Source organism: Cryptococcus depauperatus, chromosome 6, assembly GCF_001720195.1.
Source record: "Cryptococcus depauperatus CBS 7841 chromosome 6, complete sequence".
Taxonomy (NCBI): domain Eukaryota; kingdom Fungi; phylum Basidiomycota; class Tremellomycetes; order Tremellales; family Cryptococcaceae; genus Cryptococcus; species Cryptococcus depauperatus.
Genome location: NC_089473.1, coordinates 1,143,519 through 1,169,704, shown reverse-complemented (window position 1 = coordinate 1,169,704; position 26,186 = coordinate 1,143,519). Strand labels below are relative to the sequence as shown.

The 26,186-nt window shown below is 44.3% G+C and overlaps 14 protein-coding genes across 14 annotated transcripts; 8 read left to right on the top strand and 6 right to left on the bottom strand.

The window, feature by feature from the left end:
• Positions 1 to 321: 321 nt before the first annotated feature.
• Positions 322 to 1,975, bottom strand: L203_105181 (uncharacterized protein; the record flags this gene model as incomplete). The annotated part of the gene is made up of 10 exons (XM_066214554.1): positions 322 to 347; positions 401 to 472; positions 768 to 809; positions 859 to 984; positions 1,033 to 1,117; positions 1,167 to 1,244; positions 1,302 to 1,355; positions 1,415 to 1,444; positions 1,669 to 1,709; positions 1,951 to 1,975. The coding sequence occupies 10 exons, from the start codon at positions 1,973 to 1,975 to the stop codon at positions 322 to 324; spliced, it is 579 nt and encodes a 192-aa protein (XP_066070651.1).
• Positions 1,976 to 2,207: 232 nt separating this feature from the next.
• On the top strand, positions 2,208 to 3,555 carry L203_105180 (uncharacterized protein; the record flags this gene model as incomplete). Its single annotated transcript, XM_066214553.1, has 7 exons — positions 2,208 to 2,357; positions 2,419 to 2,637; positions 2,683 to 2,772; positions 2,820 to 2,980; positions 3,029 to 3,045; positions 3,131 to 3,199; positions 3,242 to 3,555. The coding sequence occupies 7 exons, from the start codon at positions 2,208 to 2,210 to the stop codon at positions 3,553 to 3,555; spliced, it is 1,020 nt and encodes a 339-aa protein (XP_066070650.1).
• A 1,341-nt stretch (positions 3,556 to 4,896) lies between these two features.
• On the top strand, positions 4,897 to 5,760 carry L203_105179 (uncharacterized protein; the record flags this gene model as incomplete). The annotated part of the gene is made up of 6 exons (XM_066214552.1): positions 4,897 to 4,935; positions 4,982 to 4,987; positions 5,041 to 5,121; positions 5,177 to 5,265; positions 5,324 to 5,390; positions 5,545 to 5,760. 6 exons carry the CDS (start codon positions 4,897 to 4,899, stop codon positions 5,758 to 5,760), a joined length of 498 nt encoding a protein of 165 aa, XP_066070649.1.
• Positions 5,761 to 6,005: 245 nt separating this feature from the next.
• On the bottom strand, positions 6,006 to 7,469 carry L203_105178 (uncharacterized protein; the record flags this gene model as incomplete). Its single annotated transcript, XM_066214551.1, has 5 exons — positions 6,006 to 6,193; positions 6,241 to 6,647; positions 6,713 to 6,992; positions 7,047 to 7,062; positions 7,110 to 7,469. The coding sequence occupies 5 exons, from the start codon at positions 7,467 to 7,469 to the stop codon at positions 6,006 to 6,008; spliced, it is 1,251 nt and encodes a 416-aa protein (XP_066070648.1).
• Positions 7,470 to 7,683: 214 nt separating this feature from the next.
• Positions 7,684 to 8,930, top strand: L203_105177 (uncharacterized protein; the record flags this gene model as incomplete). Its single annotated transcript, XM_066214550.1, has 5 exons — positions 7,684 to 7,820; positions 7,878 to 8,037; positions 8,117 to 8,341; positions 8,391 to 8,774; positions 8,823 to 8,930. 5 exons carry the CDS (start codon positions 7,684 to 7,686, stop codon positions 8,928 to 8,930), a joined length of 1,014 nt encoding a protein of 337 aa, XP_066070647.1.
• An 89-nt stretch (positions 8,931 to 9,019) lies between these two features.
• Positions 9,020 to 9,464, top strand: L203_105176 (uncharacterized protein; the record flags this gene model as incomplete). The annotated part of the gene is made up of 2 exons (XM_066214549.1): positions 9,020 to 9,174; positions 9,224 to 9,464. The coding sequence occupies 2 exons, from the start codon at positions 9,020 to 9,022 to the stop codon at positions 9,462 to 9,464; spliced, it is 396 nt and encodes a 131-aa protein (XP_066070646.1).
• A 76-nt stretch (positions 9,465 to 9,540) lies between these two features.
• Positions 9,541 to 10,352, bottom strand: L203_105175 (uncharacterized protein; the record flags this gene model as incomplete). The annotated part of the gene is made up of 5 exons (XM_066214548.1): positions 9,541 to 9,601; positions 9,650 to 9,865; positions 9,931 to 9,995; positions 10,044 to 10,171; positions 10,220 to 10,352. 5 exons carry the CDS (start codon positions 10,350 to 10,352, stop codon positions 9,541 to 9,543), a joined length of 603 nt encoding a protein of 200 aa, XP_066070645.1.
• Positions 10,353 to 10,519: 167 nt separating this feature from the next.
• On the top strand, positions 10,520 to 11,398 carry L203_105174 (uncharacterized protein; the record flags this gene model as incomplete). Its single annotated transcript, XM_066214547.1, has 3 exons — positions 10,520 to 10,729; positions 10,780 to 11,012; positions 11,188 to 11,398. 3 exons carry the CDS (start codon positions 10,520 to 10,522, stop codon positions 11,396 to 11,398), a joined length of 654 nt encoding a protein of 217 aa, XP_066070644.1.
• Positions 11,399 to 11,831: 433 nt separating this feature from the next.
• On the top strand, positions 11,832 to 13,962 carry L203_105173 (uncharacterized protein; the record flags this gene model as incomplete). Its single annotated transcript, XM_066214546.1, has 4 exons — positions 11,832 to 12,035; positions 12,100 to 13,339; positions 13,536 to 13,617; positions 13,668 to 13,962. 4 exons carry the CDS (start codon positions 11,832 to 11,834, stop codon positions 13,960 to 13,962), a joined length of 1,821 nt encoding a protein of 606 aa, XP_066070643.1.
• An 89-nt stretch (positions 13,963 to 14,051) lies between these two features.
• Positions 14,052 to 15,867, bottom strand: L203_105172 (uncharacterized protein; the record flags this gene model as incomplete). The annotated part of the gene is made up of 7 exons (XM_066214545.1): positions 14,052 to 14,094; positions 14,147 to 14,367; positions 14,417 to 15,290; positions 15,343 to 15,446; positions 15,493 to 15,624; positions 15,669 to 15,742; positions 15,798 to 15,867. 7 exons carry the CDS (start codon positions 15,865 to 15,867, stop codon positions 14,052 to 14,054), a joined length of 1,518 nt encoding a protein of 505 aa, XP_066070642.1.
• A 351-nt stretch (positions 15,868 to 16,218) lies between these two features.
• On the top strand, positions 16,219 to 17,876 carry L203_105171 (methionine aminopeptidase, type II; the record flags this gene model as incomplete). The annotated part of the gene is made up of 7 exons (XM_066214544.1): positions 16,219 to 16,354; positions 16,422 to 16,451; positions 16,508 to 16,622; positions 16,672 to 17,213; positions 17,266 to 17,518; positions 17,570 to 17,678; positions 17,730 to 17,876. 7 exons carry the CDS (start codon positions 16,219 to 16,221, stop codon positions 17,874 to 17,876), a joined length of 1,332 nt encoding a protein of 443 aa, XP_066070641.1.
• Positions 17,877 to 18,184: 308 nt separating this feature from the next.
• On the bottom strand, positions 18,185 to 21,565 carry L203_105170 (uncharacterized protein; the record flags this gene model as incomplete). The annotated part of the gene is made up of 16 exons (XM_066214543.1): positions 18,185 to 18,334; positions 18,382 to 18,890; positions 18,940 to 18,977; positions 19,028 to 19,179; positions 19,233 to 19,399; positions 19,447 to 19,534; positions 19,580 to 19,668; positions 19,721 to 19,829; positions 19,876 to 20,083; positions 20,127 to 20,157; positions 20,201 to 20,242; positions 20,552 to 20,664; positions 20,712 to 20,783; positions 20,833 to 20,972; positions 21,022 to 21,194; positions 21,253 to 21,565. 16 exons carry the CDS (start codon positions 21,563 to 21,565, stop codon positions 18,185 to 18,187), a joined length of 2,394 nt encoding a protein of 797 aa, XP_066070640.1.
• A 266-nt stretch (positions 21,566 to 21,831) lies between these two features.
• L203_105169 (uncharacterized protein) lies at positions 21,832 to 22,557 on the bottom strand (the record flags this gene model as incomplete). The annotated part of the gene is made up of 4 exons (XM_066214542.1): positions 21,832 to 21,902; positions 22,166 to 22,259; positions 22,392 to 22,478; positions 22,537 to 22,557. 4 exons carry the CDS (start codon positions 22,555 to 22,557, stop codon positions 21,832 to 21,834), a joined length of 273 nt encoding a protein of 90 aa, XP_066070639.1.
• A 159-nt stretch (positions 22,558 to 22,716) lies between these two features.
• L203_105168 (uncharacterized protein) lies at positions 22,717 to 25,983 on the top strand (the record flags this gene model as incomplete). Its single annotated transcript, XM_066214541.1, has 10 exons — positions 22,717 to 22,869; positions 22,916 to 22,998; positions 23,046 to 23,102; positions 23,151 to 23,172; positions 23,218 to 23,439; positions 23,485 to 23,661; positions 23,709 to 24,098; positions 24,146 to 25,117; positions 25,164 to 25,477; positions 25,524 to 25,983. The coding sequence occupies 10 exons, from the start codon at positions 22,717 to 22,719 to the stop codon at positions 25,981 to 25,983; spliced, it is 2,850 nt and encodes a 949-aa protein (XP_066070638.1).
• Between the last annotated feature and the right edge of the window lie 203 nt (positions 25,984 to 26,186).

The window sequence follows — 26,186 nt, the reverse complement described above, 5'->3', positions numbered from 1 at the left end:
AAAAGAAACAAAGGTAAAGAAATGAATCAATCTACATTTATATGTATGTATGTAATTTTTAAAAAAAAGTCGAAAGCAAATCATTACGTAAGTTTGAGTCACCCATAATACATCGCAAAAGCTATAATCCGCACGAATGATAATGTCGAGAAGCAAAAGTCAGACAGATACAGATGGGAGACCCTAGGAGTTTTAAAGAAGAACGAGAACAGAAAGAGAGTGCTTGATTTCCAACCATTCTCAAGAAACGAGTACACTGCAAAAGGTAAAGGTTAAAATGGGAAGGGTGATGGAAGCCGCAGAACCAAACACAATATTGGATTACCATTGACCACCGCCCTGCTGGCCTACAACATCAGGTGTTAGCAATACTCCTTTTGTAAAACAGAATCCAATGCACCACTATAGCCGCCTTGAGCTCCACCACCACCATAGCCGCCCTGACCTCCGTAGCCTGCGTCACCACCATAGCCTGCAAAGGAACGATGATTTGAGACCAGCAAAACCGAATAAAGAGAGACAAGAGGTCAAACGTAGCCAGTGTAGTTGATTGAAAAGCATTTCGGAATAGTGAATAACCATGACAGAGCCGGAAAAGCGTCGTTAAGAGTCAAGCGACAGTCGTTGGCAAACACATGGAAAAGTAGGTAAAAACCGTCAGAGCCAGATCAAACCATGATGAAAGATAAGATGGCATGTGAGGGCGTGGAGGCCCTCGGACAAAACATGCACAAACACAAGCCTGAAGAGATTGAAACTAGGCTTACCACCTTGGTCACCACCACCGCCATAGCCACCTTGGCCACCGTCTTCGCCAAAAGTCAGCTTGTTACACAACTATTAACGATAAAAACTCACAGCCGCCTCCGTAACCGCCGGGAGCACCACCAAAGCCTCCCTGGCCTCCGTAGCCACCACCGGAAGCGCCACCATATCCGCCACCATAACCACCCTGGCCTCCGTAGCCACCTTGGCCACCACCATCTGACAATAGTCAAAAACCGACAATATCAAAGAAAACATGAGACATACAACCAGAGTTGTAGCCACCGCCGTAGCCGCCGCCGCCACCACCACCACCACCACCGCCGCCGACCCTAGAGTTGGCGAGGTTGACCTAGAGCAGACATTATATTAGATGCTTAGCGACAAAGCGCCAGACTCACTCGGAGACGACGCGAGTCTAGTTCTTGGTCGTTCATACCGGCAATAGCAGCCTCAGCCTCCTGCGGGCTAGAAAAGGTCTACACATTTCATTTCGCGATTAGAAGACTTTCAAAAGATAAAAACTTGGTACACACGACGAAACCAAAACCACGAGATCGGCCAGTGTCACGATCTTTCATGACAACACACTATATCAAGCAAGCCATCGTTCAGAATCATTTTCACAAACAACAGAGAAGCGACCGACTTCTATAACCTGGCCATAGGCAGCAAAAGCCTGTCACGATAACAGGTGCATTGAAAGCAGTAACCGAATATAGATTTTTGGAGCAATTTTCGGACCGAATAACGCAAACATCGTACAGGTGGAGCCAACGAGCCACAAGACACAGCGGAATCGAGATATCGCGTTCAGGTACATTGACAACGGCAAAACAAGAACCAGTTTCAAAGCATTAATACATGAGCACAAAGCCTTACCACAACATGAAACAAGCGAACCTGGCTAAGGCTTTCATCTGTGGTATTCCAAGAGAGATTGCCTAAGATAAACAAGTCAGGTCACAGAACCGAAACCAACAATGCTGCGACAAAAGACGCGATGCATCGCTCGAGGATAACTTGATGAGATGACTGGCCCGCTATCACAACGTGGTCCTTTTTCCCCAGGTCATGCTGTGGCTTCCACCCGTCTGTTTGCACGACGTAAAATGAGTCCCCGAACGATACATCGAATGCCGCCTTGATGTGGCAAATGTCAAAAGTGATGATTGCTATACGCACCGACATAAATCTTTGAAGCAGACATATTGTAAAATTGGTTTGAAAAGAAAATAAAAAGAAGAAAGAAAAAGAAATTCAAAAGCGGTGGCCTTTTATTTACGTGAGGAAAATAAGCCAGAGAATTCAGGGTTGGGTTTAGTCCCTGAGAAGAGTACCCGCTAACGATAAAACGCCGACAGTGTGGCACCTATATTACCACGTCATCACACATTATCTTTCGTTTAAACTAATAATGACTTTTTTTCTTTTCTTTTACAATGTCAGAACATCAGAAAGAAAAAACAAGCAGCATTTCTCATGGGACGCTGGTGGACCTCAAGGCCATCACAGCAGAGCACATAGACCGTTTCGTTAGAGAAGGGAAAGCTCCGGTCAAGGGGCAGCCTCGTCGGCAACACTTGCAAAAGGTGCCCCCGTAACTCATCTGGAGGCGTATGCTGTAAACTGATGCAAGACTGTTCATAATAGAGCAAAGATCCATTTGATAGGCCATCACCAGGGCTGATAAAACGGTTGGCAGCTGAAGCCAGAAACGATGCAAAACGGAGGCATTTTCAGGATGAAGGAGGACCAGGTGAAGAGGAGCGTAAGGAGATTCTAAAAACCAAGGCCAGGAAATATGAATCTATCAAAAGGGGAGATTACAGCGGATTGACAAAGAAGGAATGGGAAGAGGGTGTCATTGATGTAAGAACAAAGAGTACAATGCGACGTAGCTGGAACAATCTTTAGTTTGAAAAGCTTGGTGAAAGCTCAATTTATTCATCTGATGAGGATGAGTCTGCTGTACCAGCCAAAAAAAGATGGTCCGATGATGATGGGGTATGTTCTTGTACGTTTGTACAACGAGACTGACTCTATGACGGCAGGAAGACTATGATTCAGATGAGGTGGAATACGTCGATGAGATGGGACGAACACGAACTGGGACTCGTAGGGAAGCAAAGGAGGTGGAAGATTTGAAAAGAAAAGCCGACCCGATAGAGCTGATTCCGAGCGGGGCTGAAGGCTCCTCCTATGCTGAAGTCCAGTGAGCAAAGCAATTCCCTATCCGTTGGCCTAGTTAACATGAAACTAGGCAATCCAAAGTTATCCGTAAGTTTCATAGGCGATGTCAAAACTAACAACAGTATAGATGGCGAACAGCATTTCTTTCCTGTATATCAGCCTGATCCCGAAGCCATCAAGGAAAAGTATCGACAAGCAGAGGAAGAGGCGCGGGCTCATCACTACGACGCCACAAAAGAAGGTGCGACTGGTACTTCTTATTCATAAGCTGACCTCTACATAGTACGGACAAGAGGCGCAGGACAGTATCAGTTTTCGCTCGATGAGAACTTGCGTGCTGAACAACAAGCCTCGTTGAAAAACCAGCGGGCAGAGACTCAGCGTGCTCGCACAGAGATTGAGCAACACGGGGGTCAAGGTGCAGCTCAAGACGCTAGAAAACGAAAGGTGGAAGAGCGAAAGGCAATCATAGCTGCAAAGAGAGCGAAAATGCTTGGTGGCGAGAAGGAAGTTGAGAGGTTGAGAGAAGAGAAGAGAGTAAAGGAGGCAGATGATTTTCTAAAAGGGTTGGAGGAAGAGTTAATGAAAAAGCCATGAAGATACACTCGCTATGGAGAAAAGCCATCAAACATGCCAGTGTATTTGTAATCTTCCTATTCTAAATATTGTTTTCGTTTCTAAACATTCATCTTGTTGTTTATATTACAATTTCATTCACCACATACACGCCCATGACTCCATTTATCCATCTCAAGACCCCTACATTGGATATGCTGCCGGAAAAGTCCTTGATCTATGCCAAAAATTGTACAAGAGTTTAGTGTACCCCTGTCAACAGTCATGAAGTTATCGCCCATAGTAAGGAGCATTCATATTGTTGAAGCCTCCAGATACTCAGCAGTATTTCTCTTTTCGAAAACAGAGACCAGGAGACAGTCATGCTACAGATTAAGGAAATTTCACCGCAACTTGGAATGAAATGTTGAACAACGTCAGACCTGACTCGTACCCAGCTGAACTTTTGACCGCAAAGATCAGCCCTTCTCCCTAGTTGCAAAAATGTGATCATTACTACTGTATTGACAGCTGTCGAAAGACTTGCCTAAGCTAGATTTAATCTTGAGAAAAATCGAATCAAGCCATATTTATCGAGGAGAGCCTCACTGAGCTAAGCGGCTGAAGGCACCAAGTCATTCACCTAATGGGTCAAGTACACAATGTTGTCTATTCTCAGCCGGTGAGGCATGATAAAGGGAGACGTCTGATGGATTTGGGAGCCATCTAGTCCAACTTCAAGCCTCTATTGTTGTACTTGAGGTCGAACAACCCGACAATACAAACAGTGATATCAGGTTCCTAGCCAAAGGTCGACTCTGAAATGTACGCAGAAGATGTTTTGGCTAGAAGACTGATCGCATTTATTAATTTTACCATGGAAGGCCATAAAGTGCTTGTGGTGGATGGTCATGCTTCGTGTCACAGCAGCAAATTCTGCAGCGAGTTGAGAGGCACTTCTAGGATCTCGAGGTTTCACCATCCACATTGTTCTCCCGACCTAAGCCCCATTGAAGGTTTCTGGGACATTTCAAATGGAGATTTCCTCGTCTCAAGTAGAGATCGATGACGCTTGAGAATCTACAAGAATATATATCGCTAAGAGTGTGCGCACTCTGTACCAAGATATAGCCAAGCTTGTCGAGATGGTATGTGAATAGATTGGTAGCATAATTTGTTGCTGGCGGGTAGTGGTGAAGCAAAAGAAGAAGATATAAGCAATATAAAATATAATAAGAAGATATAACAGAATTTAAATGCTTTCTTCGTGATCAGTAAGGATTAAGATATGAGAAAAGATCGGGACAGCACCCGTTATTATCGGCGATAAGCATTGCCACATCATGCAAATTCGGACATTGCTCAACGGAATCAAATCATGCGATGGATCTCACGTTTGTGGGACTTTTGTGGAATTGGACGGTTCGTCAAAAGTTGCCTTGAACACTAACGTTTTCTTTCATTTTAGCAAAAGGTGAGGTAAACTGTCAGCAAGAAAAACCTTTATATGCTGACCGTTTGTCCAAGATGCGTGTCGACAGGTGTGACTTTACTGGGTTCAAGGTGTACCCCTCAAGGGGAAAGGTCTATGTCAGAGGTGACTCCAAGGTCCGTGATCACCGAATGGAATTCGCAATGGACAAATTTAATAGAGATGCTGTAGACCTTCCGATTCCTCAACTCCAAGGCTGAGTCTCTTTTCCTTCAAAGAAAGAACCCCCGAAAGATCGCTTGGACTGTAGTCTACCGACGGTGCGTTTTAAGTCGAGTTTGTAAAAGCATGGATTGCTGATTTGCACTGCAATTATAGGATGCACAAGAAGGGTATCACTGAGGAGGTTGCCAAGAGGAGGTCTAGGAAGAATGTTAAAGTCCAGGTATGTTTAGGTTTCTGATAATAGAATGGGCAAATGTACGGAGAATGCCGAAAAGGATGGGAGGATCATGATGGGAAAGGATGAGTGAGAAGAGGACACACGATTGCGGAAACCCACCAAAACCTGGTTAAGAGCGTGCTAAATTATTTCTTAGCGTGGTATTGTTGGTGCCGACCTTGCTGCTATTCTTGCCAAGCGAACCGCTAAGCCTGAAGTCCGCGCTGCCGCTCGTCAAGCTGCTATCACTAAAGCCAAGACTGCAAAGAAGGACAAGGAAGCCAAAAAGGCCGCTAACAAACCCGCCCCAGTCAATGCTCCCAAGGTCTCTAAGCAGAACATGAAGGGTGGTGCTGGCAAAGGTGGTCGTTGAAAAGCTATCTTAGTGCAGGATGTATGAACAGTTCATGCATCAATGGGACAACGAAGGATTCAGTTGTGAATTGAGACCAGATTGAGCTGTTTGAAATCCTTCAACACAGCAAAATGGAGAGAATGACAAATGTTCGTCACGGCATTGTGACAGACAAAAAAAGTGAAGATATAACCATCCCAAACATCGACAAAGAATTACTCATACAGCTTTACATGGCGCTACGAAGTCCGGTAAGATGTACATCAAGCCATACGCCTTCTCTTCTTGTCTCCGTCGACGCTTTCGGTGCTCTTCATAAAAGGCCTACTCTTTTTCTCTTTGCTGGCGATCTTCTTTCTCTTCTTCTCAACAAGTTTCTTCACAGCTGTCTTGCCACCATGCTTTTCAAGATCCTGGAATTTAGCTTTGAGAAGTAAATCCCTCTTTTCACCTGTATTTTATTAACAATAGCTCTCACAGCAAACAACTTGTACCGACTCTTCTTCATGTACCATGCACCTTTGCCCTGGGATTGTTTTTCTTTTTCTTGCTTTTTGGCCTGGGCCAATGCTTGCCTTTCTAGCTGATCTTTCTCGCTTCTCACCAGCTTTGTTCTCACTTTACCCAACTGCAGCTCTAGCGCTTCTCTCTCTGCAGTTCTCATAGGCTTTTCAGACAAGAGACAGGTTTTCTCAACTTTTTTTGCCGTATTAACCTGTTCTTTCAGCGATGCCAATTCATCTTTGAGTAAATCAGGAAGAAAAGCATAAGAGTGGACATGAGCATCGGCACTAATCTTGCCTGCCGAGACGGAAGAGAATCGTGGATCACGACGGTCAGGTTTGGCAGTATCGATTACTTGACGTCTACGGGAAACTTGGTTCTTGGTACTCATTGCAGTTGGTCTTTCCATCCAGAGGGTCATCAGCAACGAAGCAAAACTTCTCCAACTGTTGAGACCTGTACATACGCATGTTTGTTGGACCTCTTGGTTGTCGAGAAAGATTCTGTTTCAGGCTCAGAGTCAGAATCAGGATTTTGGTCCTTGTTCCCTTGATTGACACGTCCATCCATGTGCAATTCGGGAAACGTAGTAGTCTTGCCCTTGTTTCTTTGTATCTGGGAAAGCTTTGCCTTGACAGCTACAAGCTTTTCTTCTTTGCTTGAACTGGATGAAAAGCTAGAAGATGTCTTGCGAGACAAGGATTTTTGCGCTTTAGCAAGCGCAGACAAAGGTAAGGAGTCGAGGTCTGTAGGATGATAGAGGTTAGATCTTTACTATTCCCATACCCTTATGTACTTGCTTTTTTGTAATTGTTTCTAAACAGGTATTAGCTATACCACAGAAGGGGGCTTGGCAAACTTGCCAGCTCCTCGTTGTTCTCGTCTTCCTCACTCTCATTTCCCATACCACTTTGCTCGCTCTCATTCTCGCTATCACTCACTACATCTCCATCTTCGTCCCAATCATCAGGTTCCCACTGTGCGTTACCATGACCATCATCATTCTCATCGTTTTTATGCCCACTTTCACTTCCTCCTCCATCCTCATCGTCGTCGTCAGAGACTCGCTCAGCAAATCCAGGTTGATATCCACCTGCAAATTCATCAATTTCTGAATCAGACTCGAGAAAGTCGTCCTTGGGCAGTGATTGTTTTGCACTCCTGTAACCTGATGTTTTAAGTCTATCTTCTTTACTGCAGTTTGATGAAGATGCTTTGGTCATTGTTGAGAACAAATTGAAAAATAGCTGAGATTTTTCAATTCGAAAGTAAAGTTAAAAGTGGAGGGAGATTAGAAAATGTTAATCTCGTTGCTAAACGTTTTTATAGTTAATTAGTGTTAAATACACATAGGTTTTTAATTACCCTCTAAACAATTCTATTTACACTTTCAAATAATCCATTTCTTGTTTAAAACATAGCTTGCAAGTGATAGAAATGTCTGCATCCCAACCAGGCCCATCTCAAACATCTATTGCTAGTCCTCATCCACCTACGACAGCGCAAATTCAAGCGCAGGCTCAGGCAGAACTGAAGCGTCGAGCAGAGATAGAAGCTGATCCCAGCCGTCGATTGTACATTTCCATCCAACCGTTCCCAAGATATGGAGTCATGCTTATATCCTACCGTAGAAAAACATCCCGTCCACCGCTTCCTCCTCCTCATGTTTTGTCTTTACTCGTGCCAGAATCCCCAGCTTTCAACGAGTTAATAAAGATTGAGCAAAAACTTGACTGGACATTAATGAGGAAGAAGGCGGAAGTCAACGATGCACTTGGGAGACCTACACGTGTAAGTGCTTGCGTACAAGTCCCTGGTTGTTATAAGCAGGGGTAGTTGGGAATGGCATGGGCTAATGTAAGGTGAATAGGTTAAGAGGACGTTGCGCGTATTTATATCGAACACCGCGCATGATCAAACATGGCAAAACGAGCTGGATGCGACCACCGAAGCGGACGCTGAGAATAATGAAAATACTTTTGCAAGAGAAGGAGTTGCGGCTGAAAATGAAGCTGCAAAGAGGAATGAAGTAGACATCAATACAGGAAAAGGTATCGCCGGTTGGACGCTCAAGATTGAAGGACGACTATTGGATGTGAGTTTTGTGTGAGTACTGCGGAATTCATGTTGACGTTTGAGAAAAGTCTGGCAACGTCAGACTAGACAAAAACAAGAGGAAATTCACATCGTTTCTTAAGTCCGCAATCGTTGAGTTTGACAACCGAGATGCTCCGACATTTCCTGAAGGCAACATTGTTGAATGGCATGCTCATGCTAACCAAGGACCACCTCTTGACGGGTTTGAAATCCTTCGACGTGGAGACGTCAATGTCCCATGTCGAGTCGTGTTGCACGTTGCTCATTACCCCGAGAGGTTTAAAGTACTTGAGCCATTGGCAGATTTAGTCTCGATCAAGGAGGGAACAAGATCAGAAATAATGAGTGGATTGTGGAAATTTGTGAAGACTGTAGGGGCTCAGGACAAAGAAGACGTGACAGTTGTCAAAGCCGTTGGGGGACTGCAAAAAGTTTGCTGAACACAGGTCTCATGAATTGTGTGTTGATGTGTCTTGTAGCTTTTTGCTTCTGGGCAAGACAGCATTCCTTTCCACCAATTACCAGAGGTTGCCACAAGGTTCCTCGCTCATCCTGATCCCGTCGTCATTCCTTACACCATTGAGTGAGTCCATACTGGATAGAGGCCTTGCTGATACCGTTTAGTGTGACAAAAGACTATACATTCCATCAAAAGTGCTTTGACATTCCCATAGAAATGGAGGATCCTCTCAAGAGCAAGATGGCCACTATGGTGTCTACTTTTGAGGGGCAAGAGGGTCAAGAAATTATGAGACTTGAAGACAAGGTTGCGGAATTGGCGTTTTTTGCCAAGGAGCTCAAACAAAAGAAAGAGTTTTTGGAGTCATTTGCGTATGTCTTTGTCTCTAAGTTGTGACATAAGCTCACAGGTTTGTAATAGTGCTAGTCCTCAGGCGTTTATCAACAATTGGCTTGCAGCGCAAGCACGCGACCTTGATCAGATGCTCGGCTATCAAATTGGTCAGGCAAGTGTCAATGGTGGCTCGGTTCGTGAAGAAGACCTCCGTCGAAGCGATCTATTCACAATGCCATGGGTGGATGAGGCTATCACTGTGCATGAGTCAATGAGAATGGAGCAAGAGAGAAGAGTACCGGCCGCGGGTCATGGCCATATGAGATAGTGCTATTGGTCTAGTTGTAGTAACATGCGACGTATATCCATGAAATTGCGAATGCATAAACAGGAAACACAGCGTTCTATACCTTGTAGCGCCTGCTACCCCGTGAAAAAAATGTCTTGAGTATCCAAACCTGCATACTACATCAAAGTTAATCTAACATGCCTATATCAAGAAGTTGAACCTACAGAGACATGGCCACGATGAGAATACACTCTGCGATTGTGAACCACAGTATCCTGCTCTGTGTTGACAAGACGGTTGAGTAATTTCTATGATGTCTTGTGTGAAAGTACTTCTGTGTTCTTGTGATGCTATTGAGGATACCTTTGATTTTATAGGTACTCTCTTCGAGGGCTGAAGTGTGTTCCTTTAGAGGCGGTTGCTGGCCAGACAGTATACGTCTTGGCTCAGATTCGACCATTATACTAGTTCAGTCAGCTTGATTACTCTCAGAGCCACGACTTACTCAAAATCAAGAAGCTTGTCCTGGGTATATGCCCCATTTTCAAAGCAGAAAGAGTACTCTCCAATCTATACACCGTTTCAGTCTGTTTTACTCACGCCGTCTCTGGTGCTAACCTTGTTGGCTGTAAAGATAAAGTCGCCTTGTTTCTCGCTTACACCTTCCAAGATCACTCTATCGTCCGGATCCATGACAACATAGTCAATTTCGAAATTTCCTCCAGACTGGACTGCAAAGTAAAAGCCTGCCATTGCGTGAGCCTTGCCCATGTTCATCCATACTTTCCACTCACCGACTTTCTCTCCCAAACCGTCCACATCGACATAGTAGCAGGACGGTTCGTTGGCGGCGAGCATAGCCGTCAGCGCCGTCGCGCTCGCGCTCGTAGCCACCATACATGCAATGGCCAGAGTTGCCAACAGCATGCTTGTTATTATTTCTCTGTTGACTTTCAATAATGAAAAAAGAGAAATTAAATGTACGACACGTCAAACGAGATGACTGTTGAATTTATCTAGTAACCCATTTAATCAACTACCTTGGACCAACTTGTTCAATTTATTTATTCTGAAAGATATTCCTGACAACGGCCATGTCGACTTCCTGGGATAATGCAAGAAAACATGCAAGAGCGCTGGAGACAGCCCTCGACGCAAAGTTATCCGCCTACTCCAAACTAGCAGCCTCCATCGCTCGTAGCTCGTCATTGGGAAACAACTCAAGGGATGAGCAGAATATGGAAGAAGAAGGCATTGGAGGGCACAAGCTGGTAGAAGAGAACATTGAAGAACTGCTGTCCAAGGCGAGTTTCAGTCGGAGGAGGGAAGCTCGCAGTCTGATATGGTGGGACAGCTTGAGCAAGCCATCGAAGACTTGACGACACTCATAAATTCTCCCAACCAAGCGCCGTCCACATCAATGCAACATACAGCTCAAACACATCGAGATAATTTGGATGACTATAGGCGTGACTTTATCAGAACAAGAGTGGGTCACCGTTATAGGAACAGAGCTGACTTGAAGAGTAATGTGGAACAAACGATAAGGCGCTCAAACCTGTTGGGATCTGTACGCAAGGATATAGAGTATGTATACATACGATAGCCATCCCTTACAAGCTATTAGCGACTACAAATCCGGACGATCCAGTGTCACCGATGCGTTGCTTCAGGATCGGGGTCGAATAGATTCAAGTCATCGTATGATGGACGACACGCTCAAGTGAGTTGACACCTGATCTGCTTGCCTGACCTTTTTCAGCCAAGCGTATGCTACTCGTGAAGATTTTGCCCAACAACGGGGTTTGCTTGCCTCCATAGATACCCGTATGGGCGGTGTACTCAATCAAATGCCGGGAATCAACTCACTCATCACCATGATCCGGACACGTCGAAGAAGAGACACCATCATCATGGGATGTGTCGTTGGTGTCTGCGTGGTCTTGCTCTTCGGCTATATGTTTGGGTTCTAAGTATAAATGTATGACGTTACACATGACGCCTTCGTGTCAAAGTATCCAATTGCGACTCTCTCTAGGTCCTTTGTGGCTACAAGATAACCCTGTCCAGATGAGCTATCAGTTGCCGAGTGTGGTTTCTGGTCTGGTATTATCTTGACAGTCTATTTTCTTACTCAATCTCAAGTCTGACTTTTGTGAATTCCGATAAAAGCCCTATGGTTTCCTCCAACTTTTGTTACCATCCACCTTTGTCCAACTAACCCGAGTTTTTTGTGTCATTAACCTCGCAGTATTACAAACGTTCTCTACCACACATTCGTTTCAAACCTTGACATTCTTGATTCCCACAATTGTCGACTATCTCAACATTCTTTTTTTTCCAACCCTAACCATCACTTCATTCTTACAGGTCCTTGTCATTCACTTGTCATTCAAGTTCTTTGTCATGATGGGCATCATGATGTCCTCTTCGTCCCATTTTGAGCAAGCCAAAGTCTCGAATCACGGCACGCCTTCTTACCATTCCAAAACCAACACTTACCCTAACATGAAGACTAAAATTGCCGAATTACCCAATCTTATTCATAACCTGCAGATTATGAAAAAGTTTGACAATGTGAGCGTCGTGGTTACGGATGCTATCCACGAGGTAAGTGCTGATTAATAACATGCTGGTCCAATGAGCAGCATTGCTCAAGGCTGCGTTTACACAGGGCTGTCAAAAATGTGAAAAGAAAAACCGCAATTGTAGAAGAAGAGAGCATCTGCAATTGAGGAAAACTACAAATGCAGACCCACCAAAGATTGCAAATTCTAGGAAGACTGTCAACCGCGTTCAGGCTCGTCAAGAACAGGTTTGCTCAGCGCCCATTCCAAGACCAACTCGTCTCAAAGACATGCCCAGCAAGATATCTGCAGACCACAAAAAAGTTAACGACGCCACTACCCGTACCTCTCGTATAAAGTCGAGCATGTCCAATACCATTACTTCTAATGCGCCAGTCTCTTTTGCTGTCGATAACAAACACGACTTTTTGATGGCCAACAAACCTACACGAGTCGTTCACAGCATTGATCGTACAAAATCCTATGAACGTGATTTAGGCCTTCATACCGATTCCAAGGCCCGAATACATTCTTCCAGATCAGCCAACAAGCCCCATGGCAATGCCCCATCTACTGCTCGGAACCCAAGTCGTGCCCCTCATATCACTGTCGCTGTACCTACTACAGGTGATATGGCTTTGAGTATCTACAATCACATCCAAGGCAATAAAGGCACATCTTGCAATCAAAATGGTCGTCTTGGTCGTCTTGGTCGTCTTAAAAAGCCCGACTCAATCGAAGCATTCTATAGCATGTACTCGCACATGACAGACGATGATCTTGCTCGAATCCACAACTTACCGGTCTCCAGGACGACTTTATCTAAAACTACTCGCAGCCGCACTACCAACGCTACACGATCCACGTTGAGAACTCCTCTTCCAAACAATCAACATGACTCCTTGGCATCTATTGGTCACGCCATGATGATCGCTTCTCCTCCAACTTCTATTGTGTTCTCGACCCCTCCAGAATTGTCTCCCGATAGTGCTTCGTCTAGTTCCCTGACAACACTGGGTACTCCAATCACTCCCATGTTTTTGCAAAATAGGACATCCAGACGCAGTATTCCCGAAATTGTCATCACACCTGGAGATTCCAACCGTAGTATCCCTGACTACTTTAACATCCAACAGACTCATAATGCCCGCAAGTTTACTGTTTCTGATAACATGCTTAGACCGCCAAGAAGAGAAGCCAAACGCAAGACCACGCATGACCACAAGTCCAGTCGTTTACAATCACTACTTACCACACAGACAAAAACTGGTACTAGAATCAATAAGTTGCAACGCTCACACAACCACAACGGTCAAACACAAGTCGACAGGTTTCCTCGGCCATATGGTTCGTCCTATTCGGATAATGGTTATAAATCTTTGCCCTTGATAATGGATGACCGGTTTCCAATGTTTTATTGACCATTGAGGTGGCTATTCCATTTTTTTGTACGTTGAACGACTACTGCTGACCTGATGCATTCAATTAGGCAACCTTCTTAATCACTGCTTTCATGCTCTGGATAAGTAACCGTTTTTGAAAGATGCTATGCCGTTATACTCTATTGAGCCACCTGGCTCCTATCGAAGGAGATTGCATGACTTTGAAATCTCAGTTTGGGTCAGGTAAGAGCTCATGGCTGCAAGTACTCTGCTTATAGATAGTTTTGCCACAGCAATGATGCTCAACAACTTTGCGCCCGATCACATACTGCAAATGCCATTCTCTATGACCCCAATTACCCTCGGATACCTCACATAGCAATCGTGCTCTATTTGAATTCTTCAGGGGTCGAAAAGCAGATAACTCATATGCCCATTTCCGTAGAATACCTTCTCTACTGGTCATTCTTGATGAATATTATTTGTGGCTTTCCAAGAGATGTTTCTGTTCATATATCTTCCAACAATGATAGTGACCAGCAGACGCATATTAGATACAAGAGATGCAATCTTTCTTACAATCCATAAAAATCCGTCCGAATTATACTAGTATCCCATACACAACAATGAAGCTGCTCCTGCAATAATAATCTGCCTAATGATCGATGAGTTGCAATTTATGCATCCCCAAATCGATCAGGCATCGCAACCGGACCAACCCTTTTCCAACATCAATCCCTTGTGATGAGTTAAGGAAGATAAGAAAACTCACAAGCTCCAAGCATAAAGCGCGTAACAAAGCCAAGAACTAATCACCCTCATCCACATGGTCGTCTCCGATCTGCCAATGTAGACATCAGGCTCACTGACTCGATTATAGATTTGCGAATCAGTAGGATGAGCAACTGGCGACGTAGATATGATTGCCCAGTCGGTTAGAAGGCCAGCGACATACATTGCAGCAATGGCAAAGATGATGTGGAACCAAGAGTACTAATTTCTTTATTCAATATGCGGCATGAAGGATTACCAGAAAACTCACATTGTATTTTGTCCCAGCACGCTCATCGTCTCTCTCGTCCCCTATCGCAGCCTCAATTTCATCATCATCATCATCTGGCTCATCCAAAACGCTGGCAGGTAATGAGCCAGCATTCACAGCTGCCAAAATAGCTTGATAACGCATTTCGTCTTTCCTGCCCTTAGGTTGATTAGTGACCAACCGTACTTCGCCTTCATCCTCTGCATCCTGTGGGAGGGTAATAACGCCATATGATGAGCCGGCGCGGCGCCCTTTGCCAACAAGCGCAGTGCTTTGGGTAGCAGCTCGCGAAGTGGAGTAAGCAATGGCGAGAAAGGTGAAGAGAGCGCCAATGAGGAGTGTAGTGGTCTCAGTACCACCTCGTGCATGAAGAGGATTACATTTTCCTTCCCGAGCATCAGTGTGGTTAACGACGGCAGAAGCAGTGAGATAAGTGCAGTACGCTGCGACCATGGATGCCTGGGTCAAACCTGATTTGGGATTGGCTTCTTGTACAGGTTTTGAAATCGCAATGACAGTCACAATAACGGAGAGGATAACGTTGAACGTGATGAAAAATGTATTAGTGCCACATCCTTCGCCGGCAAAAAAGACGTAAAGAAGCGTAGTGATCGCGATACTCGCGACAAACATACCAAACGTCGAGCCGACAAGGATAAACTGCCAGAGGTTGGAACTACCGCTTTCCCAATTGTCAAGGCATGTCTCGGACCAAGTATGAGCAAAATCAACAAGAAGGACAAGGCCAATGAGAATGAAGGAAAACGCCCCAATTGGAGCAATATAAGAACCATAGGCCATGAAAAACTCATTGGGAATGAGGAAGGAGAGGAAACAAAGGAGGAAATAACTGAGTAGTTTTGGACCCCACCACCTACAACTACCATGAGCATTTATTATTCTATAAAATAAGGAAATGTGCACACCCGTTCTGTATTGCGGCTCGCTTGGTTTTGGTTGACCGGACGCCAATGAGCATAGTAGATAACAACAGATGAAAGAGTGCCAAGGCAAAGCAAAACCTATGGACCTGCATATGATCAGATTCATGTTGACATATATACAAGCAAACTTACAGCTAAAAGACCATAACATTTTCCACCCGAGCAATCCATCTTGATCCAATCCCAACTCATCTTTTCCAGCTGCTTGATGGCGATGTCTGTTTTTGAGAGATATGCCAGCATTGACGATAAGGCAAATATGAGCTGGAGAGAGTAAGAATTTATCTAAAAAAGCACGTTATACCCACGCCAAATCCGACTCGGGTAGCTATAGAAGAATTGCAGTTGCATGACTTGCAAAAGGCGGAAGCAGCGGTACCTCCTATATCTGTCAGCATTGTAGGAATAAAGTCACTTACCCATGCAAATCATGCAACCTGAGACGAGAGAGCTTGCTATAGTCCCCGCTCCTCCAGCGATTAGCGGAATGGAAAGTAAAGCGCCCATGTTGTAATGATTTTCAAGATGAAAGAAAAGAATATAAAACAAGATATATATAAGAGAATAGTATTTAGGCGTGCGATCGTGGTAACGAAACTAGGCGTGCAGCATGAATTTCCATTTTTATATTTATATTTACTATTCCAAGTTTTCTCCTTTCACTTTGTAACAGAAAGAAAAAGTAAGCTCAATTTCATCTTACTGCGTATCATTACTATGATGCTTGTCATTAGATATGTTAGACTTCTGTAGAGAGGCGAGCCTCTCTCCGTAGACACCTTTTTTCGACGCCTGAGATTTCTCCTCTATCATGATTCTAGTTTGAAAACGGCATAGCTGACTGCCTGTATAGACGTCATGTCACCCGACGTACTTTCCATAGTGAAAGACCTCCATATCACCGAGGAGCAAAAAGAAAAGGAGCCTGAGGTGGCTGGGGATGAAGAGAATGACGATGAAGATGACAATGAGGAAGATGGGCCTAGCACGGGAGGTACGCTGCATTGTTCTTATAGCCTTACGTACATAGATATTGGATGGCTGATTGGCTATGTAACTAGATGCAAAGAAGAAGAAAAAGAAAAAGAAGTGTAAGCCTGGAAAGTTTTCAATCTTTATCAGCCTACAAGCTCATTGGCCATCGCAGCAAAGAAGAAAAAATCTGCAGCTGCCGTACAATCTGAACCTCCCCGCGTTGGACTAACGAAAATATTCAAAAACGGTGTCTTCCCTGTTGGTGAAGAGGTAGAGTACAAGAATGAGTATGCTCACTCTTTTTATTGGATTTGAGGGCAAGCTAAATTCCCATAGTACTACATCCCGTATCACCTCTGCTGAAGCTCGCGAACGCGAGCGTCTAGCCCAAGATGACCCTTCAACGCGGTACTCAAACATCCGCCGAGCAGGCGAAGTCCACCGTCAAGTCCGTTCATACGCTCAAAAAGCCATCAAGCCTGGTATGACCATGACTGAAATTGCGCACATCATCGAAGATGGTACACGAGCTGTTGTAGAAGAGAATGGTTTTGAAAGTGGTATCGGTTTTCCGACTGGGCTGAGCGTCAATGAGATTGCAGCACACTATACGCCCAATCCAGGGGACAAACAAGTTCTTCACCAAAAAGATGTAATGAAGGTTGATTTTGGTGTTCATGTAAATGGCCGAATTGTTGATTCAGCGTTTACCATGAATTTCGAGCCTACATGGGATCGATTGCTCGAAGCTGTCAAGGACGCTACCAACACCGGCGTCAGTGAGGCTGGAATTGATGTAAGATTGTGTGATATTGGGGAGGCAATTCAAGAAGTCATGGAGTCATATGAAGTTGAAGTAGATGGCAAAGTGTACCCCGGTATGCCCAAACTTCTTTTTTATTCTTGGCGATGGCGCTCATTTTATGTTAGTCAAATCAATAAGTAATCTCAACGGCCACTCCATTACTCCATACACTATTCATGGTGGTATAGGCGAAAGACCTGGGAAGACGGTACCTATCGTCAAGCAACACGGCTCGTCTATTGACGAAAGCAAGATGGAAGAAGGTGAATACTTTGCAATTGAGACATTTGGAAGCACTGGTCGAGGAAGAGTGACAGAAGAAGGTGCTTGTTCGCATTACGCTTTAAATGCTACTGCACCCGAAAGATTCACTGGACAGTATGTCCTTTTCTTTTTCGTGTGCCATTTCATAAGATTGACAAGGAGTAGTCATCAATCAGCCAAGGCATTGTTGGCTAGCGTCAGGCGAAATTTTGGTACGCTTCCATTCTGTAGACGGTATCTTGAACATGTCGGGGAGAAGAATTATCTATTAGCCGTGCGTTCCTTCCTGAACTCCTCGCTCACTTGTCTGATATATTGAGTGTAGCTTAATACACTTGTGAGAGAAGGTTTTATTGCTGACTACCTTCCGCTCGTCGACCCTCAGCCAGGAGCTATGACTGCTCAATTTGAACACACTATCTTGTTGAGGCCCACATGTAAAGAAGTCGTTTCAAGAGGAGATGATTATTAAGAGCAAAGGGAATGACAGTATCACATGCGTTTGGCGACGACGGCACATGGACGCGTGAATCATATTGTAGCAACGAGTATAACATATTACAGGATTTTGCAAATCTGCTTATAAATTATCATGATTAAAAGCAATAGACGTCAAAAGTTCATAGACCTTGACGTATTGGTTCAAGAATTCAACAATTCATGTTACAAAACTTTATATCACCTTTGGAATAACTAAACTATACACAATCCCTTCAAACCTCTTACATTCATTATCGTCGTTCCTTCTAAGCGAAGAATCGGAGAGACAAACAGCATATTCTAATGCTCTTCAACCTGCTCGACATTCTCAACGATCTCCAACACAAAAGCTGAAGTGACTCCAGGAATATGGCGTTCAGCTTCGATAAAAGCTTCTTTCAACCGAGCTAACGTTGCGCGGGCATAATCATTGGGCACGCGATTGGCAAGCTACGTTGGTATTAGCTTGTTGTCAATGATAGAAAAGTATAGCTTGCATTGCTGATGGCAGGAATGATGACACCCTCGAGCATTACATCCTCATCGCCATCTTCCATGTTTTGATGCTGATGTTGTTGTGATACATCCTCCTGCTCTTGAACATCAGACTGAGGTTGAGATTGAGCCCGAGGTTGAGTATGGGGACGGGGAGGTTGAAGCTGACCTGGTACAGGACCTGGCGCGGGAGGAGGTGCCATATGCCTAATCGTGGGATGTGCTGATTCTTTGTCATCTTTTGATTTGGTCCTACTCTCTTGTAGATGCCCAAGGGGTGACATATATTCCGAAGGAGTTGGTGTGTTCCCATTACTAACATGCGGAGGAGCATTGGGCAAGGCACGACCGCTGAGAGAGGGTGGAAGGTATTGTTCTGTTTGGATGCGAGCGGGTGTGGCTTGAGTAAGAGTATAAGAGACGGAGGAATTAGAATTTGTGCCAGATTGATTAAGATCTCGTGTCATATGGCGAGACATGGTCCCTGGGAGATTGTTTCGGACTGTACCGACTGCGAAGATGTCAGTAAATGTCTTGATAATATGCGAATAGGAACTTGCAATCCCATAAGGCGTCAGCAGCAGGTCCGTGAGCAGGTCTGTGATTGACATCAAATTATGTACAATGTATACTCAACATTCCGCTTACTCTCGTGATACCCCACTAGGCCCATCGTCAGCAGGCTTGGCTCCTCCCTCTGCCTTCCACTTTTCATATCTCTCAATTAATTCAGTTAAATACGAAGCCTTCCTCGCTGTTTTGATGAATTTGTGTTTCAACAGTTCTTTGGCCGTAGGCCGCTGTCATGGATCTGTTAGTACGAACGACTGCAGTTACAAAGTCTTGAACGGACATTACGAGGGTCTCGCTGAAGACACAGAGATACAAAATCTCGAAAAGGACGAGAGAAGCGTTCGTCCAATTGAGGAGGAGGGTTTTTAGGGATCAAGAAAAGGACTTTCATGGGATGGAGGTCCGCGTAAGGGGGCTCGCCCATTGCCATCTCTATACAAGTGATACCTAGGCTACGTCAGTATCATCCTCAAACTAGGTAAATCCGGAATTACCCAAACTCCAAATGTCAGCTTTGTGGTCATAGCCCGATTGTTTGATGACCTCTGGCGACATCCAATACGGCGTTCCAACAAAGGTATTCTACGATCCGTTAGCAAAATTCTCAAAGTCAATAACCTAGCAGACTTTTTTAGTCATTGTGGCTGTCAATTGTCCAGATACACCAAAGTCTGCCAATTTGACATCTCCATTCGCCGTCAATAGAATGTTAGCAGCTGAATGGTTCAATCTTTAGTTCACCGTCAACTAGACGACTGGTTGACGCACCTTTGATATCTCGATGAAGCTTTCCCTCCTCATGCAGATACTCTAGCCCTCTCAACAGTTCACGCGCCAGGATAGCAATGTATTCTTCTCTAAATACTCCAGCTTTCATCTAACATTGCCAACATTAGCTTTGCCTTCAAACCAAATGTACCAACCAAATCCGAACAAGATCCTCCAGAGCAGTACTCCATAATGATCCACAAATGTGATCCTTTGAGATATGATCCATAATACCTCGTCACAAATCCACTATCCAACTGTCCGAGGATTTGTATCTCTTGTTGAATGTCGTCAATCTCATCTTCTGCTGATTCAAGGTCGATAATCTTGATGGCCACTGGTAATGAAGTCCGTTTATCGTAGCTACAGCCAATACTTAGACATGTTTGGACACAATTAGACATGCCTTTTATAGACTTCTCCAAAACTGCCCTTGCCTGCTGTTGTCAACGCTATAATTCTTCTTGCCAATGAACTCACCTATGCGATTTTGTCGAACATAGAATAGTTCCGGGTCAGCATCTGGGTTGTTTGAGCTTGTGGATGAATATATTGACTTTAAATGTCAGTTATGCATATTCTTTTTGTTAGACTTACCATTTCTTTATTGAAGTGTAAAGAAGAAATCAAAAATCAATATAAACTCTTGTAAAGTAACAAACAAGACGCGTCTATAAATGTATTAAATACAAAAATAAAAATAAAATGATAGTTAGGGCCAATTAGAATTATTTGGAGGGATCAAGTATACAAGAGACAGCAAGAAATACATATGCATCATATCTCACACTACGTCGCTAGCAACCACAATCAACTTTGGGCAGCTCTAACCATGGACCTCTTCTCTAAAACCTGGTAATGGACCTTCCTGGCTGGAATACCCGTCTGGCGCATCAGGCTCGGGAGGTGTCGAAGGGCGGGGTATACGATGAAGAAAACCATAGCTGGAAGCCAGTTCAGCCTTTACGTGACGAGCAAGAAAGAGACAAACCCTATGCCACATCCTATAAGACCTTCACCGCCCCATTGCCTTGTGGGATAGAGGATCACCTCCCGAAGGTTACTACAACCACGACGATTAATCTCATCCCATGTCTGCCTCTGATACTCACTCTAGGTCAGAGCTGTAGACAAAAAGGCGCAATGGTTTATCGACGTGAGATTCAATAAGATTGTAAAAGTCGTTTTCAGAGTGCAGCGGTCCACCAGACCAAGCCAAGACGTAATCGCCCCATGGAACCAGGCCAGCCATCTACGTGAGTTGTCAGCAGGTTTGGAGATATATCAGATGGTGAAGTTACCTCTGCAGGGCTTCCCTCCAGCACATCCAACACATGGTACACTGATTCCAGCGCATGTGCCGGGTTACACACCCTCAAGCTTAATCCAAGCAAGGATGGTTTGCTCTGAGTCATAGGGTCGCTCGCTCTTACAGCTTCTTCCGACCATGTACGGGAGGGTACCACATAAACATCTTTACAAGGTCCTGTCAGTCTCGGCGGCGTTCCCCTTGGGGTTGCTGTAGTTCTCACCTCTTATCCGTTGACTCTTTGCGTTGTACACCTTTAATCCTATCCTCAACCCTTCATTCTCCTCTAAAATCCTCCCTAATACTTCTGGACGTAGCCCTTCAATATCCTCCTCCGCATTTTCATATTGAATAGAGAAGTCTTCCAAAGTGGTGTTGGGTATCGTCGGCTTATTGTTGGAAGGTATCGTGACGCTAATCAGATAGTCAAAGTATGGCTCAATGAGGCCATCTGCTGGCGATGTGTCTGCCACTCGCAAGCAGTGGAGGGCGAGTTTTGGAAGAGAATATGGAAGAGAAGAGCTTCCTTGGCCCATCGAAAAGAAGTTTTCTAGAGTTAGTTGATAGAATTGAAATGGAAAGAGTTTTGAAAAGAAATAGTCATAATAGAAAAGTGAAATATGTAGACGTCATCATTTTACTAATTTTGTTTTTGTTTTATGTGATTACAGCGAAAGCTAGAGTTGAGTAAATGCCATGGATGTTTTGCATTGTATCTGCTACAGTGGACAGAATGACATGCACTGCATCCATGGATTGATTGCATTGGTTTTCTACATCATCTAGACCCAAAACAATTGTCCTATGAGTCCTTCGTCCAAGATTCAATGACCTTTTCCAGGTCAAAGTTGGGATTTTCGGGGTCAGTGATTACTATTGAGTTGTCAGTAGAGAAATAAAAGCAGTTTTCGTTTATAAGACAAGATGTAGGAGTAGAAAGAGAGTAATGCTGAGAGATGTTTGCAAGTCAGAGACCAGTAGTTACCACAAGAGCATCCCGAGATGATCACTCTTCCGAGTCTCGATAAAGTAGCCAGCGACACGAGTCTTGTCTGAATCCTGCCTACTCTCTGCACTTTTCTCCCTGCTCTCTGCCTATCCGGCTCATATCGACCCAAACGCCTTATCCAACTCACAAGATGAATCTGTGCTGGCAGCAACCTTCTTTGCGGCGTATGCTTTCCTTGCCTCCTCAATAAGATGTGCTCGGTGGGCGAGCTGATTGTTGACCTGAATAGTTGACAATTATTGTCATGTTGAAGTTGATCAATCAAGAAATGGGTTCAACCATCGGTCAAAAGTTGGTCATAGAGCAAGCAGGACATGTTCAGTTTCATTCACCTCACTTATAACCCAACTTACCTTTTGCTTGTCATACTTGTCTTGTAATGTGGATTGGTGGAAAATGCCATATGTGACGCCAAAAAGAAGGGCGGACCAACGTACAACCTGGACTGTATTGAGCGCCAGCTCCATCTCTTTACTCTTACTCCTCATATGCGCTCACGTTTTGGGTAGGAGTAGCCATTTTTTTGATAGAGATAGTTTTAAATTGTATGCAAAAGTGTTAAGAAAGAGAGGAGTTGAGCGGAAGTATTTTTACATTTCCCGAACGTGGCGCATACATTACCTCTTTCATCTTTGTAACTTTACATTTCTCTTTGTTTTCTTATCTCTTCTAGTCATAATGAGCGCGCCATGCTATACCATAATTCATGACGACCTTCTCGACCATCCTTCCCTTGTCGACCTTAGGAATGCGCTACAAAAAGGCTCAGATGAGGTCAAGTTGGAGACTATGAGGAGGATTATTATTAGCACACTCAATGGACAAAACTATGTAGGATTGATTTTGTACTTATGAGCCTGGCTAATCAAGCATACAGTCAACTTTGTTGATGCCTATTATACAATATGTCATGCCATCACGAAATAAGCAGCTCAAGAAGATACTCCATTTCTATTGGGAGTGAGTACAGCCACAGCTATATCTATGCGCGCTCTGAACAACGATAGGGTCTGTCCAAAGCTTGATGATAACGGCAAGCTCAAGCAGGAGATGATCTTGGTAGTGTAAGTTCTTTATATATATCATTGGACTTTCTACTGACACGTCACTAGTAACGCCATTAGAAACGATCTTGTATGGCTAGTTGTTACGCTTGGATGACTACTGACATTTATGCAGCAACATCCGAATGAATACATACGGGGCGCTACGTTGCGGTACCTGCAAAAAGTACGCGAATCTGAGCTACTTGAACCTCTCATTCCTACCATCAGGGCATGTCTTGAACACCGACACTCTTTCGTTCGAAAGAATGCAGTCCTTACAGTGTACAGCGTTTATCAAGACCACGAGCATCTGATTCCTGATGCTCCGGAGCTGTTAAACGCTTTTCTCATTGCCGTACGTTTTGACTCGTGGGATGAATGCAATGCTCATGTAAAATAGGAGTCCGATTCGACATGTAAACGCAATGCCTTTGTCACCCTCTGCAATATATCTCAGCCCACTGCTGTTCAATACGTCCTTGACAACTTTGATCAAATTGAGAGTATGGACGAGTTGATGCAGATGGCAATTATTGAGTTGGTTAGAAAGGAGGCCAAGACGGAGGGCGGACATCGGGTAGGTACTTTCTTCTTCCAGAGGCGTGTATATGCTTACAGTGATAGGCAAAATGGATTCGGGCAATTTTTGAGCTCCTCGGTTCCTCTTCTCATGCCGTCAAGTATGAAGCCGCAACAAGTCTTACCACTCTCACCCAGAACCCTGCTGCTGTCAAGGCGGCTGGTGTGGCTCTCGCTGAGCTCATCGTCAAAGAAGCAGACAACAATGTCAAGCTTATTGTCCTGGATCGATTCAACACCCTTCGGTCAAAACATGAGCATGTTCTAGATGGGATGGTCATGGATATCCTCAAAGTTCTCAATAGCCCGGATATGGAGGTCAAGAAGAGGGCTATTGGGGTTGTGCTTGAGATGGTGACTAGCAGGAACGTAGAGGATGTCGTTCTGTTTTTGAAGAAGCAGCTGACAAATACCCTTGATCAAGATTTTGACAAGGTACATCTCTCTCTTTTTTCTGCATCTTTCTAACTGACAATTGACAGAACCTTGAATACCGACAACTATTGATTCAAAGCATTCACGCTTGTGCCATCAAGTTTTCTGAAGTCGCCGCTAACGTCATTTACGTTCTCATGGACTTTCTTGGAGACTCCAATAATCCCTCTGCTGTGGACGTTATTGCATTCGTTCGAGAAGTGGTTGAAAAATTCCCCAAGCTCCGACAGACCATTACCGAAAAACTCATCTCTGCTTTTGGTGATATCAAGAGTGGGAAAGTGTTTAGAGGTGCCATGTGGATTGTTGGAGAATACTCCGAGACACCTGAAGCTATCAAAACGGCCATTGCAGAGATTCGAAAAGTGTTGGGGGAGATTCCTATCCTGGCTTCCGAGCAACGACTGTTGGATGAGCATGAAGCTGCTGAAGGAAGTTCTGGCGAACAACAAGATCAGCCCAAGGCAGTCACAACGACCAAAATCCTTGCTGATGGAACATATGCCACTGAGACAATTTACACTTCTTCTGCTTCCGCGGCACGATTGGAAGCCGTCCGATCTGCATCAAAACCTCCACTCCGCTCGCTTATACTAAGCGGAGATTATTTCACCGGTTCTGTTCTTGCCTCAACTCTCTCTAAACTTGTCCTGAGGTACTCTGAAATCAACTCCTCCGATGCAAAGGGCATCAACTCTCTCCGTGCTGAGGCCATTCTCATCATGACCTCTATAATTCGCGTTGGTCAATCCAAGTTTTCAGCTGTCCTGATCGACGAAGATGCTGAAGAGCGAATCATGAACTGTATTGAGACCCTTGCCGAACTTCAAACAAACAAAGCGTTGCATGAGGTTTTCTTGAGAGATACCAAAGCGGCATATGCCAAGATGGTTGCAACAGAAGAGAAGAAGGCTTTGGAAAAAAAGAAAAGGGAGAACAAAGAGGCAGTGGTGCAGGCGGATGATTTGGTTCAATTTAGGCAATTATCCAAAAAGAATACTCATGGAGACGTGGATGAAGTAAGTAGGATCTTTGGATGCAAGATTAAAGGCTTATATAGTTTAGTTTGACGATTTGATTAAAGCCACAGGATCAGCCCAAATTCAAGACGACTTTGTCTCCAAGCTCTCTCGAATTACGCAGCTCACGGGATTCTCTGATCCTGTTTATGCTGAAACTGTTGTTACCCTCTCTCAATACGACATCATCCTTGACGTATTGCTTGTCAATACTACCAAAGAGACAATGCAAAATTTGGCTGTGGATTTCGCCACTTTAGGAGACTTGAAGCTTGTAGAAAGGCCTACTCCAGTAACACTGGGACCACATGGTTTCCATAGCTTGTCGGCAACTGTCAAGGTGTCTTCCACCGAAACTGGGCAAGTCTTTTCATCTCATCTGCTGTAAAATGCTCATGACCCACAGTGTCATTTTTGGAGCCATCACTTACTCCAAACAAGGTGCATCCGACGCAGATGTGACTATTGTTATGTCTGACATTCACGTTGATATCATGAGCTTCATACAGCCCAATTATGTCAATGAGGCACAATTCCGTGCTATGTGGACAGAATTTGAGTGGGAAAACAAGGTTGCTGTACAAACTTCCATTAACGATCTACGTGCTTACCTCGACCACCTCCTTGAATCCACACACATGGCTCTTCTTACACCCGAAGCGGCGCTATCAGGCGACTGTGATTTCCTTTCTGCCAACTTGGCGGCCAAATCATTGTTTGGTGAAGATGCGCTTGCTAATGCATCCATTGAGAGGACGGAAGATGGGACGATCACTGGTCATGTTAGGATAAGAAGTAAGACTCAGGGTATTGCGTTGAGCTTGGGAGATAAAATCACTTTAAGCCAAAAGACTTTAGCGGAGTAGAGAAGAAACGTAAAGGAGGTATTCAAACAACCACTTGCTTTTGGTTTTTTTACATTGTAAATGATATGATACTGTGATGATCTGTTCTACAGTTTGGTACTCAAAGCACGAATATGGCTGTGTAATATTTTCATGTTTCTTGACCTTGTGATTTTATTCTTATTTTGGTTGTTTGTTAACTATGCAAGTCTAAAAATGATGAC